This window comes from Camponotus floridanus, unplaced genomic scaffold (genome assembly GCF_003227725.1).
Source record: "Camponotus floridanus strain SB8 unplaced genomic scaffold, Cflo_v7.5 scaffold117, whole genome shotgun sequence".
NCBI classification, from domain to species: Eukaryota; Metazoa; Arthropoda; class Insecta; order Hymenoptera; family Formicidae; genus Camponotus; species Camponotus floridanus.
Window position 1 is genome coordinate 366997 of NW_020229234.1, and position 15019 is coordinate 382015.

The 15019-nt window shown below is 33.5% G+C and overlaps 2 protein-coding genes and 1 long non-coding RNA gene across 7 annotated transcripts in view; 2 read left to right on the forward strand and 1 right to left on the reverse strand.

The window, feature by feature from the left end:
* Positions 1-941: 941 nt before the first annotated feature.
* Positions 942-2024, reverse strand: LOC112639901. Its single transcript, XR_003123737.1, has 3 exons — positions 1607-2024; positions 1222-1442; positions 942-1146 (listed from the first exon to the last, which is right to left on the reverse strand). It is a non-coding gene; the product is annotated as an uncharacterized LOC112639901 (long non-coding RNA).
* A 944-nt stretch (positions 2025-2968) lies between these two features.
* Positions 2969-5402, forward strand: LOC105248143 (mitochondrial import receptor subunit TOM40 homolog 1). Its single transcript, XM_011252759.3, has 6 exons — positions 2969-3373; positions 4033-4147; positions 4263-4516; positions 4592-4753; positions 4827-4976; positions 5063-5402. Exons 1-6 carry the CDS (start codon positions 3187-3189, stop codon positions 5200-5202), a joined length of 1008 nt encoding a protein of 335 aa, XP_011251061.1. The 5' UTR covers positions 2969-3186; the 3' UTR covers positions 5203-5402.
* A 5029-nt stretch (positions 5403-10431) lies between these two features.
* LOC105248145 (centrosomal and chromosomal factor) overlaps positions 10432-15019 on the forward strand; it is a 57041-nt gene continuing 52453 nt past the window's right edge. The window contains exons 1-2 of one of the 5 annotated variants that reach the window (XM_011252762.3): positions 10439-10938; positions 11013-11153. In XM_011252762.3, the coding sequence (XP_011251064.2) occupies positions 11090-11153 (64 nt within the window). In that variant the 5' untranslated portion in view covers positions 10439-10938; positions 11013-11089. Of the gene's footprint in view, positions 11154-15019 lie in introns of all 5 variants that reach the window. The other 4 variants (XM_011252763.3, XM_011252769.3, XM_011252766.3 and 1 more) reach the window with 4 other exon arrangements.

Below are 15019 nucleotides of genomic sequence, written 5' to 3' on the forward strand. Positions count from 1 at the left end.
ATGAAAAAAATACATAATATTTATCTTTATGTATTATTATTTTTAGATTTGTTTTTTATTCTTTTAAATTCTCTAGATACACTTTTCATTTCTCCTCTCTTTCTTTTCAACTACTAAATATAGATCTATCATTTTTAATATAGATCTGTCATTTTTAGTGTACATTATTGCAGTAAGTGGAATAAAGAGCAAATCTTTTGGCACAGGAAAAAATGTACAGGAAAGTCAGTTTTATCTGATGCGTTTTTTTCAATAGAAATATGTAAAAAAATCTGAAAAAATTCATATGTCTTTTTAAATCTTATTCTTTCTAAATAAAAATTAGAATAATAAATTTGCAAAATAATTTGCTTTAATATATTTTTATTGCAAATATATGAAGCAAAGTGCTCAAGGTGCATCACTATGAAAACATCGATAGAATAAAAAATAGATCGTATACGAAAAAATTATAAAAAATAGATCGTACGAAAACATTAAAATCTTTACACTACATATTTGATATAGCATATTTGATATATTGATTTGTTTCATGATATATTGCAATAATTAAAGTATGATTACTGATATAATTTGCCATGAGACTACAGAGAAAGTCAGCTTTAATTCTTTATTTTGTTCAATATTTTTAATATAATAATTAAATTAAAGTTCTATGAAAGTATGCTTGAAATACTAAATAAAAAAGATTGTTTCTTATGTACAACCTTATAAAGTTTAAGTAAACAAAAAATCATTATTCATAATATACATATATAAATTGATAATTAAATAAAACAATAAATTAATTATAATCGACACAATCCACGTTTTTTTTAGCTTTATGTCTAACATATATATATATATATATATATATATATATATATATATATATATTTTTTTATAAATAAAAAATATTTCTTTCTAATATAATTAAATAAAAAGTATAATATGCCTTTAAATACTTTATATTTACACCTATTGCAATAAATCAATAAAGAATGCTTTTACATTCCTCCTTGTACTGTGGCATACATATCCTTTATGCCAATTATCTCACAACATGCTTTTATCACATGATGACAAACAAGCCCATTATCATTCATGAATTTTCTTTACAAATATTTTTATATTCTCAAACTGTGTAAAGAAATCATGTAACAAAAACTGAAAAATACAAAGTGATATTAAAAGAGAAGAAATAAATTTTATATTATATAGTATTGACAAGTATTTTCTTACCAGTATGTTCCTTATATGTTGGAATATACATTAATCTTTGACCAGCCCTATTTTTAATCGTCTTTAGGAATGCTTTGGCTTTTGATAACGCAAATCCAGCCAATCCATTTCCATTCCCAGTTACTATAAATGAATTGATTCTAGTTTTACGTGCTAAATTACTGGTCATACAAGTTATCATTTTGTTTTCAAAATCCAGGTTTCAAAACTTTCAAATATATCTGCAGAAAACAAAGATATTAATTATATAAGATTAATTATATAAGATTCTAATATTTAGAACTGAAACATCAAAAAAAAAAAATTGAAAATAGACATTGTATCACATGATTTTTGTATGTGTGTAATTTAACCATTATAATCCAATAATAGCATAAATATTAACCTTTTCCAATAAGATCTGATTTAATGCTTCTGCCATTCATTGTAACACTCCTCCAACCACATTCCAATGGTGATAATTTTATTTACATTGGTCTGGTCTGACTTTGTGGTAATTCCATAAGTTTTTGCTTTTTTTCAAGATTTACAAGCAGTTTTAGCTGTTGAATTAATTCTTTTCCTCTAAACACAGAAGTGTTCAGACCAGGAAATTGTATCGGAATTTTTCCCATGCCAATAATTTGCTCCTTATTTAGTAGCTCTCTCTTTTCACTACTCTTCTTGTGCTCTATCTCTGCGTCTTCCTGCATTACTGATACTTGTCACACCCTTTCATAATTCATCTTCAGGTTCTATAGAACAAAAGCACAGTGAAATACAAATTATTTTCTACTGTAAACATAAACTATTATCAAAATGCTATATCCATAAAAGGATTTCTATTTACCATAAAAGGACTTCTACTTACTATTCGCAAAAAATATAGAGTTTCTCACATTATTTAATAAAGTGACTATTTTTAATAAATGTGAATGACTGACAATCACTAAATTAAACAATATTAAACAATAATATACCTGAAAAAAATTTCATAATTTTATTAGAATTAAATTGATAAATTAATTTTAAATACACATTATATGTTAATTACATATAATGATTTAGAGACAATGATATATTTCATTTGCGTTACCATTGTTTACAGATTGAACATTTTTTATCAAATTATTTACAACTCTAAATATGTAGCATACGACAAGCCATTTTTAAAATCTATAAAACAAACAACAAAGTTGTACATAGTTTTCACTCTTTTTTGTCATAGTCTGCTTTTAGGCGATCTTAAAGTCACTAGATTAACAAAGTACCGCAATTTTGATCTCAATAAGATAAGATGGAGCAAAAATGGCGTCCGATACCAACAGGACAAATCAGGATCAAGGTTAGAAAAATTGCACTTAGTTTAGATAGCTACACAAAGTGTGCACTATCGGACGCCATTTTTGCTCCATCTTATTGAGATCAAAATTGCAGTACTTTGGGCTTGTTCTTTTTATCTGCACTGCTGCACTAGTGCAATTAGTTAGAGTGAAAGAAAGTATGTTTATCTTTTTTCAACTTATTGCACTAGTGTAGCAGTGCAGCTAAAAAGAACAGACCCTTTGTTAATCTAGTGACTTTATGTGGAGGAGATTGACGACAGATGTCGTTCCAAGGTAGGACAAAACGACGAATCTGATTGGCTACGCCACATCGCCAATCAGATACTTTTTTTCTCTTTATTTCCAGGATCCCCTAGCATGTTCGAATACGTTGGCATCCCTGCGTGGCGCGACTGTAGCGCCGATCACGTTCGCGAAGGAAACTTTCCTAGCTCTTTGTACAAATGGCGGCTTACGGTGAAACACGCTGTACCGTATAACCCGTGCGGCTCATCCGGCCCGTTTCCTTCGTCGTGGAAGTAAAAAGTTGAGGCGCGGCCGATATCCGTTAAACCGACCGGACCGAGAGGACGCGACAGGCGTCGAGCGCGCGATAAATTGATCGATAAATCGTGCCGATAAGAATAGTATATAAATAATAATGGGCAACGTGATGGCATCCGCGCCTCTTCCACCTCCGCCGCCTTACAATCCGCCACCGGGTCCTGGACTGATGCCGAATTTAGGGAAACAGGACCCGTCGTCCGCGGACGCGTACGCGCCCGCCGAGACGACCACTCGGATCGAGAACCCGGGCACCATCGAGGATCTGCACAAGAAGTGTAAAGGTATCTCGTCCAAGCACGTGTCACGATCCTCTATCGCTTCCCGCTATCTCTTCGGGTAGACTTGTGTTTTTTCACTTTATCACAGAAAACTTTTCGCGACTCTTTCCGGAACTTTCTAAATTATTCCTCGAGGAATGATCCTCCTTGTTTGGACAGCTCGTCCATCATTGGATTAGAGTGCAAAAGGAATATATATTATAATTGGATATCCTCATGTTTTAGTTATATAGATTTCTTTCATATCCCATTTATCTTTTTCTCTTGTACCAATGTTGCTGCTCTACACATTATAATTGGATATCCTCATGTTTTAATTACATAGATTTCTTTCATATCCCATTGTTTATCTTTTCTCTTGTACCAATGTTGCTGCTCTACACATTTACACAATCGTACAATAACGAATTGAAAAGTGAAGCGATCGAGAAGAAATGACAAACGGAAAATCAAAAAATATAACATTCACATTGATTAGACGATATGTTTCGACAAATTTATTATTTCAATGCGATATAAGTGTAAAAAGATGCAATTTCTCTCAAATTATTTCGTCATTGTACTTGCTGACTGATTATTTTGCCATTTTGTTACGCTATACGTTATATGTACATGTATTATAAACAACTTAACAATTGACTACATTTATATATCTTTTACAGATATATTTCCTATAAATTTTGAGGGAGCAAAATTGGTTGTTAATAAAGGATTGAGCAACCATTTCCATATTTCACATACCATTAACATGAGTTCTGTAATACAGTCTGGCTATAGGTAAATTAACATAGCTAGCTCTATATGTGTGCGTGTGTGCATGCGCATATACACATATGAAACGTTACCTCGATAATTTTTACAATATATATTCATTGTGTCATCCATTTTTCAGATTTGGTGCAACTTATGTTGGTACAAAACAAATTTCACCTACAGAAGCATATCCTGTATTGTTGGGTGATATCGATCCAAGTGGAAATCTTAATGCCAATATTCTTCATCAGCTTGGTTCAAGACTTAAAGGAAAATTGGCGGCGCAAGTACAGAGAAATAAATTCACCGCTATACAAATGACAGCTGATTATCGAGGTGATGCATATACTTGCTCCCTAACGTTAGGCAATCCAGATATCCTTAATTGTTCCGGTAAGTTGATAAATTACTAAGTATCGGTGAGTATATGTATCATTTATATAAAAAATGTCATCAATTTGTTTTCAGGTGTACTTGTTTTACATTATTTACAAAGTTTGACACCATCGCTTGCATTGGGTGGTGAACTTGCGTATCAACGTGGACCTGGTTTGCCAGGTGGACAAATTGCATTATTGTCCGCAGCAGGAAGATATACACACGGCGACTCCACATTTAGCGGTAGTATTAGTAAGTAATGTTCCGGCTTCTCTGGTAACACATTTTTAAAGTCTCTGCATTTTGTAAACAATTTTCTTTTAAGGTCCATCCGCTTGCCATCTCTGTTTTCACCAACGTGCTAGTCAACAATTACAAGTGGGAGTGGAATTAGAAATCAATGCGCGGATGCAAGAGTCGACGGCAACAATTGCCTATCAAGTCGATTTACCTAAAGCAGATTTAGTATTTAAAGGTGTGTTTGTGCTCGTAATTATTTTACTATTTTAACTTTATTGAGCATAATCTTATCCTATTCTCTATTTAATTAATGATGCGCAGGTAGCGTAGATACGACTTGGACGGTAGGAGCAGTTCTAGAAAAGAGACTACAACCGTTACCATTCTCGTTCGCGCTTAGTGGTGTAATCAATCATAGCAAGCAGCAGTTTAGACTGGGTTGCGGCCTAATCATCGGTTAAGAACGACGCTCGATTTGCGAGATGCAGATCCGAAGTAACTCCGCTTTCCGTACAGTCGGACAGTCGTGCAATCTTAAGATCCAAGATGCTGTATCGATTCCTTTCATTCAGAACATCTGGCATGTCGTGTTTCATTAAAACTATGACTCATGTTAAGCGATCGTGTTAATTTGATTAAAAGATCTATACACATTTTTGAATTTCTCGTTTTAATACATTGTCCAAGTTTTTTTTTTTTTTTTCTATCTATAACAATTTTTTAACATTGAGATATTGGTAATATAGATAAAAAAATTAAAATGGAAGGTAATGCATAGTAAATATGTTATTTCTTTTATAAAAATGAGATCCATAATAAGAGATTCAGATATATATTTCATATATATCTTATTTAATAAACGACACACGAAAAAAAATTTTTTTTCTCTTTTACATACATTTGTGTATTGACAATATTCTGAGCAATTACTAAATTTATTGATATATATTTAATCAATCTCTATTGCATATTAAAACTAGTAATCAAATTGCGAAAACTACACGAGTAAAAGGTATATATTTTTTACCAAAGTATTGAAACAAAGATATCGAGTAACGATTGGTTGGAAAAAAAATTTTCGTTATATTTATTACACTGAACCAATATTATTATATATTGTTGTGAACACTTCATAATCGAAAATATTCAATATAATTACAATACATGCAATATAATTACTCCCCAAACTCACTGAAACTCACATGAAATGTTATTTCACAAACATTGATCAATTTCCAAGATTTTTTTCACTAATGTAACACAAATAGATAAAGTATACACATATTTATGAATCCCACTATTTAACTTTAGCATTTATTCAAATAGTAATTTTTTTTACGTCACAATGCATTTATTAAACGTAAAAGCAATTCGTTGCATTTTGTATTTTATTTGCATAAATTAATGAATGTGCGTGTTTATTAACTTTATAGGAATTTCCATATTGGCAATCTGCAACTCATAAAATGATGAAAGGTTCGTGAATATTTGTGTGTATTCATATATTCAATCCGTCGAAAAAGTAATTGTAAATAACTCACAAAAATTATGACAAAATATGTGCCACCCGATCGATGTAATATAATAATTGTACTGTTATGGGGCAATGTTTATTTTGTGTCTTGGTGATTTGATTCACACATAATTATCGCTCACAAACGGATTGCTCATGATTATATGCTATAAATGGACGAACATGCGCAACATTCTTAAGAAATATTCATAAGCCGAAATCTCCTGCAATGTATACGTACTCGTGGATTGAGGCACATATTGTATTTTTTCTAGCAAGATCCACCATCAAAGTTTGTTGCAATAGATATTGTCACTTCGGTTAATTACTTCTGACGTAAAATCTCATGGATAGGAGCAATAGAAAAAGAAGGCGACAATCCAGCTTAAAGTTGTAATAGCACGCGCGGAGAGACTTACGTCGTTTTGTACTCTTTAATCTGCTTGTACATAATTTTATTGTTAAGTACGACAGAATAAAGTTGTATATTGTTGAACAAACCCAGCATGTGTGCAGAAAAGGAATTTGTATATATTCGTTACTTTCTATATTATAAAAAATGAATATATTTTTAGATTAGTGTATAAACATATATATATATATATATATATATCGTACTTCTGGTTGGATAAATCGGGTTCCTGAGCGCGCAATTGTGAGTTTACTTCTCGAAAAAAAACAATGAGCAATTAGCGCGGGGATCATTAAAAGTTCGAGGTGAGTCTCGCGTATGATGGTGTGTGATTGTAAAGCTGTCAAACTCGCAAATATATCGAGGTTAGCTCGCAAAAGTCACAATGCTTTTAATTCTTGCCAAACGTTAAAAAAAATTATATATATTAATACTAGTCGATATTTTTTCTTTAAAGGCAAAGATTTTTTTGAGATATATTATTTTACTTATAATATATAGAGAAAAAAAGAATATCTCCTGCAATGATAAATTTATGAAAAGATAAGCTAAAATAATTTTTATTATAATTATTTTTTTACATGTCTTGGAGTTTACTTAATTTTTGCTCGATGAAACTTGGAATTTTCAAAGAAATTTCATTGTACATACGTATGAAAAATAATATTCATGCAGGAATAATCGAAACTTTACTATTTCTTACAACGCATCGTCTCATTGTTTCTTAACTACTGAAAAGTTATTTTGCTTGCAGTTCTTTGAAAGTTTAAATTTTCGATTAGCAGAAAAATTTAATCACATTTAGTTTTATATCGAACAGCAATATTATTGTATCATCTATTTTTGTATGTACGAATTTTTATTTATATAGACCAGGAAGCACATTTACAAGAGTATTTAACATATTTTTCAAATCGTTACCTCTTGATAGATATTTACACTTTCTACGCGGTACATTATGTTAATAAAATAACAAAATGAGTATATATATATATATATATATATATATATATATATATATATATATGTAAAAAATATAAAGTTTATCGAGTAATTGTAATTAACTGATAAAATCAAGTTACAAAGTGTTGTTAAGTGAATTTTTTTCTCTCTAATGACTAAGCATACGACGAGAAATTAGTTTGAAATTGAATGTAGCGTTTATGTATGAAGGATTACGATCGCTCGAGGTGATTTGAATGCTTTACTATGCACCGGGCATTGTGTGAACTCGTTTATAAAATAAATATAGCACAGTAGAGAGATGCACGGTTTCGATAAATTAAATTTTTCGCGATATGTATAAAAAAAGGAGTCCTTTACAGAAACAACAATTGTTGAAAATGAAGCATGTAAAGTATCTAGGTAAAAAATAAATCTCGATTAAATCGCGCTCGCATATACACAGCACGTGTGCCAGTAATAATCAATTGGATGAATGAATGAATGAATGAATGAATGATCGATCGATCGATTGTAGAAACGGACGAATGAATGGACAAGCTTGTCCTTGACAGCCGAGTATCTGTAACCTGGCACTCTCGAAACAGTCGCTCAGCCGCTTGCTTATATATGTGCCTCAGCTTCGCCGATCCTGTAAACAATCTTTCTTTTTTTGCCATTATGTACCACAGGTCCTCATTATGCACTTATTCCCTTGGTTTTAACTATATTAGTTTCAAAGTAAGATTATAGGGAGCCAGAAAAAAAATTGCACAATTCTTCTGTTTCTTATTTATGTTTGATAAAAGATGGATAAAAAATTATACGAATTATATTATATTAAGTTTATAACGATCATATAGATTACACGACAATGTAAATATTTTCCAACATCGTGTATTTGATATCAGTCGCACTATATACATATATACGCATTTTGTGCAAATTTCCAATATATTCTTAAATCAATTTATTTCGAACGGCGTATATTAAGATGCATGTATATTGCATGTTTACAAAAATATCTTTTTTGGAAGGAGTTATCGATCGATAAATATTATCCTTTTCTCATGTATGTTTTTCAGTTGTAATTAACTTAAGGATTCGAATTACAAAAGTTAAAAATTGCATAGAATTGTAAAAGCTAGAAATTTGCATGTAGCGTGACAAAAAAAAACTCGTAAATATCTAAATAAATAACACGTCAATTTTAACATATATCGGCGTATTTAGATATTTATGCATCGTAACTCACAATCAGACTTTTTTACTTGATAAGAAATAAAAATTTAAAAAGTCAATCAAAGCGTACATACAACCTTTAATTAATCGATAAAGATTAAAAGTTAAAATTTATAAGACTTTTTTTTTAACCAATAGTCACGATGCACGAAATCTATAGATACGATGCGAATATATGCATGTACATAAATTGATGCAACGTCACGGCATCATAACGTCGAATGTATATCTGTGAAATTGGCAGTTTTACATTAGCGCATCTACACATCGTATGAACCGTGAATTTGCACTTGAAATATATCTTTTTTTAATTTCGTGACATTTTTCTCTATATAGAGAATTTTATATATAGTGCAAAATAATCTATTATCTTGTTGATCATAGGTCATGTACTTTTGCAGCGATGGCGGTGGCTTAGATTTCGAAGAGAGGAAGGTAAAATTTTAGTTTTGAACATAATTTACGTAATAAAACGTTGAATTTAAAATTTAGCTTCTCTCCTATCTTGTGCTATCACTCGTCGAGTAAATCTTTTGTTTTTTCCATTTACTGTAATGTCAGAGAACAAATATATTTTCACAATAGACAATCAATTGCATGTTTATCTAGCATTTTAAAAGAAATTGTATTTATTTCTTTATTAAAAGTATTTGAAAAAGACTCTTTTTTTTTTCTCTGCTGAAAGGAATATATTTATTATGTCGAATAAAATCAATTGTACGCGTTAAACAAATACGTATTTGAATATTATTGAACGCTATTGCGCTATGAAGAAATATTTATACATACACGACACTTTGAATGATACATCTAACTTTACGTAAATAATACCCTAGGAACCTTATTCACGTGACTTGTATTATATTCATACCCCGGACAATTTTTGATGCAAAGTAATCTATCGTCGCATTTTAATAGCAGATTATATAGATTTCGGAACGAGGTGGCTTGAGACGAGAGGGAAAGAGAAAGGAAAGAGGGAGGAAGGTAAGATTAATTACAGACAAAGTAAAGAAATAAAATGTAAAGAATCTAAGATTTACGGATAGGATTTTTCAAACGTTTTAATATTACAAAAGATACAATTCGACTTGACAATACGCCGTAATCGTGATCGATCCAAGAGAGCGTCGTCGACTTTTTCCGTCAATCCGCGAGCGCGCGCGTTGCATTTAATAAGAGCGCAATAAAATTACACTCCCGCGAGGCATAAATTCCATCAGCGAGTCGCAAAGCAGTGCGGACGCGAAACACGCACAGGAGCCGGCCTCGCTCGGCTTACAGGGAAAGGGTAAGAGGTGGTCACTAGCCGGCCCCGTCTCCCCTTTCGTCGCTGATAAGGAAAACGCGCGCGGGAGGATGAGAAGAGGGAGGGGAGGCCGTGGGGTTAACGGTGATGGTAGACGAGTATAGAAACTGCGCGATAATAATCCGCCGCGCCGCGCCGCGCGCGCCGATTTTACTACTCCTTGTACTTTTCCCTAGCATGATTCGCGTTACTCCCACCATCAGCCGCGCTCCAACCGAGGCATCAATTCTCCCCTCCCGAGCCGCCACTAGTCTCGCGGCCGCGGTTGGTATCGGTCGTTTCTCTCTTTTTCTCCTCCCTCTCTCTCTCTCCTCGCTCCCTCGCTCGATCCCTCTCGTCGTCCCTAACCGTTCTCGTTCGTTTTCGCGGCATCTTCGTCTCGCTCGCGTACATTCGAACGAGTCGCCAGCGAGTTCGCGTTGCCTCGACCGTCCGCGGAATCGCGATCGCTCGCTCGCGTTTCCCGTCCTTCTCTTCCCTCTTTTCGCGCCTTTCTCTCTCTCTCTCTCTCTCTCTCTCTCTCTCTCTCTCTCTCTCTCTCTCTCTCTCTCTCTCTCTCTCTCTCTCTCTCTCTCTCTCTCTCTTCCTCCGCGTTTGCTCTACGCGCATAATATACACGAGCCTCGCTCCCGATCATAGAGCAGTGGCGCGGAATACTCTCGTATAGCCAGCAAAAGTCCCCGGACTTAAATTTTCATCTAGTCGCCAATCGGTATGTACATAGACACCGATCGATCCGCTCCCTCGATCTTTCGACACGCGGCGGTGATTCTCGATAGGTGAGGCTGCCGTGATCCTGCGCCCCCTCGCCGAGTAAAGTGTCTCTCCTCTTACGGATAGTGGCCAATTCCAGATCGACGAACGGCTGGTGAAACCGGAACGAGAGAGAAACGGGGACGGAGATAAACGTACACCCGGAAGAAGAGCGCGATGAAGAGGAGGAGGAGCGACGAGGACGGCAAACCGGCAGCCAAATATCGACATCGGGAATATCGTGAGTACCACTTTTATTCTCGCAATTTTGCGCTCTCGCCGAGAGAGGATGGCGGGAGGGGGGGGAGAGGTAGGAAACGATTAAAACTCGCGATCGGTTGCTTCGGGATGCAACGTCGAGAAAAGAGATGCATGTACGCGATTCGCCGTCACTAAAGCGCTCAACTAGGCCGGTGGTCCGCGAGTCACTGGAGGCCAGGGGCCGGTCGTGGGGGATGTATATATGTTGGATATCAGAGTGATAACGCCGCCCCTAGTCTCTCGCGATAACGTTCGCCGGTAAATAACACGCACACGCCGCTGGCTGAATTACGTACAGCCACCGGTTGCTGCATTCGTGTCAACCGCTCGTTGCGTCCGTCGCGAGTGTCCTTTCGGTCTTCGTGATTGCGCGAAGCGCCGGACAATTTCGTTTCGACCCCTCCTCGGGCTTACCGCTCCAAATATTTAAAATAATAGAAGGAAGAAAAAAAAGACGCGTTTTCGATTCCATTATTTATTTTGTCCTACAGTTTAGAGACGGGAGATTTATCAAGAGAATATACACGTGTAATTTTAACGTGTTTGCGACGCGCTCCAACATTATATTATGAATTCAAAATCTATATATTTATACACACGCACGCATACACGCACGCACAAGTCAAATTCCGTTATATCACTTAATCGCGGAATGTCAACAATAAAACTATTGTTGACATTCCGCTAGAGTTTGATATTGTAAACCTTACTCGAGATTTATGTTTGTGAGATATCGCAATTTTGGATTGAGAGAATATGCGCGTTTGAATAATTCGTTTATTTTACATTCACAAAGGACGAAAACGTTAATTGCATGTCATACGTCTGTCTACAATTTTGAAGTAACATCGGTCCAGAACGGTTTCCGAGAAATCCTCATAATTTTTTACATTTATTTTTAAAACTTGTTTGCCGTAACTAATTTTTTATTCTTATTTTTATACTTATTTGTTTGACAATTATATTTTGCTTTTATATTTTGACAATTTTGCATTTCAATTATCCATAAAATATTCATGTTCAATTTAAGAAACAAAAAGAAATTAAGCTTGTTAAGTCTTTGAATGTAAGATATATATATATATATATATATATATATATATATATATATTCTCAAATATTAAAATTATCTAAAATATATATACAGTTTTTTAAGATTCTGTTTTATGCTTATTTTTAAAGCAACTTTGTCCGTCATCTACATGCAATTTACAATTATTACCTTTATTGTAATGCGATATTATTGGCGCGAGATGTAATCTCTTGTCTCTAGATAATTTCAGCATGATACTTGAGTATTTTTTATGACGCAATGATGACAGTTTAATCGACAATCAACTGCGTTTAGTTGCGGTTTAGTTGGTGAATAATTACCGAATGCTATCGATCAAAACCACATGATAATTATTAATAAAGATAATAAACCGCAACTAAACTCGTAGAGATAATAATCGTACGAGATAGCGTGTGATCTTTGATGCTGCTGATTATAAGATACAATAATTAGATTACATGTCCCGCGAAAAAAATACCAAATATTACGTCAAAATATATTTACTTATTATTATTTACTTAACGCGCGCGAGTTATCACATATTGTGATGTTACGCATGCGTTCGTGCAAAATATTTGCGTTTAGGAAAGCGCAGTTGATATTTATCTATTATCGTTTTACTCAGTAGGCGTAGTGTTCGTTTATTTTCATTCATTTCGTTGCTCGTTTCGTTGCTGCATAGATAATTCGATATTTTTTAAAGCAACGGTAAGCGCGCGACATTTCGGAACAACGGTAACAGGATTCTGTTGCATGCGAGTATACAAGTGCATCGCTAGCACCTATATAACGGTCACTTTGGTCGTTCCTTCGAGTAGTTGAATTTTATCGGCTCGATCTCGTCAGGGTCGCGCCATTATTTCTATTTAAACACTTGCTCGCTGCATGCGTCACATGTCTCCTGAGTCATTCAAGCGCGTGTCATTTTGTGACGTTCGAAGGACGAGCCGCCACTTTCGATCCCTTTTTCATTCGCAGGATTCGTTTCGCGTTCGCGAGAAACCGGCATCTCCTTTCGTCCTTTGCCGTCCGTGTCACCGATCCGAAGCAGAAAACGGATAACGGAAAAAAAACAAACAAATAATTACCTAAAATTTTCTTTACAATTGTTTTTGATATACATAAAGTGTGATGTGTGCAAGTAGGAGACATTTCTACAACCTTTTAAGCTTGCAAACATTATAATATAAATCGAGTTGTTTTAATTTTTACGATACATTTTATAGAGCACACGGATTAATCGAGTTATAAGATATTTTTGTGCTTAATTCCTGCTTAAAAGTAAATCCAGTTTGAATATTAACGAATGGAAGATTGTTATGCGTCGGTCGGTATAGTTGTCGTGTCGGGATTCTATGAATCATGTGTGCGTTTATACAAGGCCCGTTTGCTTTTAATACCATAATATACGTATATTGTAAGACAAACTTTGATCTTGAGTTAATAAAACCCTCTTAACATCGACGATACTTTTGTTATTCATCGAGAAAATATTTGACAATATTTCGTCAATTAATAACACGCGTCGATCTTTACGCGTTTATCATCTTTATCAGACATCTTGCCAAAAATTAAAAAAAAATGTATATTAAAAAATAATTTTTATATATACGCACATTAATCTATCGATCGCTGTTAATCTTTGCAAACGTTTATGCCGAGTTTAAAATTTTATATAAAGAGAAGAGAGAAAAAGGAATGGAGCTCTCGAAAAAGATCTTATCGCGTTGAGTCAGGCGATTTCGTTTTACGTTCATTTCGTAACTATCTTTACGTAAATATGTCGAGAGTGCAAAATGTCAAGTCCATCGATGCGAGATTGTTTTTACAGTTTTGGTCAGATGATAAAAGTACACGAAAAAGTAATTCATTCCTCGTAAAATCTAATTCAATTGTTGTTACAAATTCTTTCGAAAATTTATACCGTATAATTATCGCATAAAAGATTAAGAAAATATCTCTCAATTTCGCTCACGATGTATATATATATATATATATATATATATATATATATATATATATACATCGTGAGCGAAATTGAGAGATATTTTCTTAATCTTTTAAATTATATATTTTAAAATATTACATTTCTTTTATATATATATATATATATATATATATATATATATATAAAAGAAATGTAATATTTTAAAATATATAATTTTTGAGAGTCTGAATATTTTCGAGCCAATGGATTTTCTTAGGATTGTTCAGACTTATTGTTAGATCGTCCACTTGGTTCGCTGTATATTATGTTGAAGAATGTAAATATACACGACGATTCTAATGTGACATTTCAAAAAATCATTGGCATAAAATCAAACGACTGTCAAGCAATCAGCCATCCATATTTTACTTTTGCATTTTGAAAAGTCAGCAACATACATAATTTATTACAAATGGAATAATAATCAATTACCGATTTCTCTTTATTAATAAAATATTTGATTGACTGCTAAATCGTATACCATTATTATATTGTATAAGTATTTTTTACATTTATTTATTTAATTTGAGAATTAATTAATTCATCTGAATGATTTTATTTTATCTCGTTTTATACAATTTGTGAATAGCGTTAATTTTACAATAATTATATCGCAATAAGTCGTAAATAAATGACGAATGATCTTGGTAATATCACATATGTTTGTCAGTTTTCAGATTAGAGTTTGCAGATTAATCTTATCGTTTATAATCAGCATAAACTAATTATCTCAATAAAAAAAATCATTGAATCGTGATTCAATCGCGATAAGTTATTAATACAACTATGCGACTTTAATTATACA

Bases quoted from the DNA above. Each gene is read 5' to 3' on its own strand.
- LOC105248143 (XM_011252759.3), top strand. From the start codon at position 3,187: ATGGGCAACGTGATGGCATCCGCGCCTCTTCCACCTCCGCCGCCTTAC. The intron at 3,374-4,032 runs GTATCTCGTCCA...TATCTTTTACAG, and splicing joins TCTGCACAAGAAGTGTAAAG to ATATATTTCCTATAAATTTT. The intron at 4,754-4,826 runs GTAAGTAATGTT...TTTTCTTTTAAG, and splicing joins CACATTTAGCGGTAGTATTA to GTCCATCCGCTTGCCATCTC.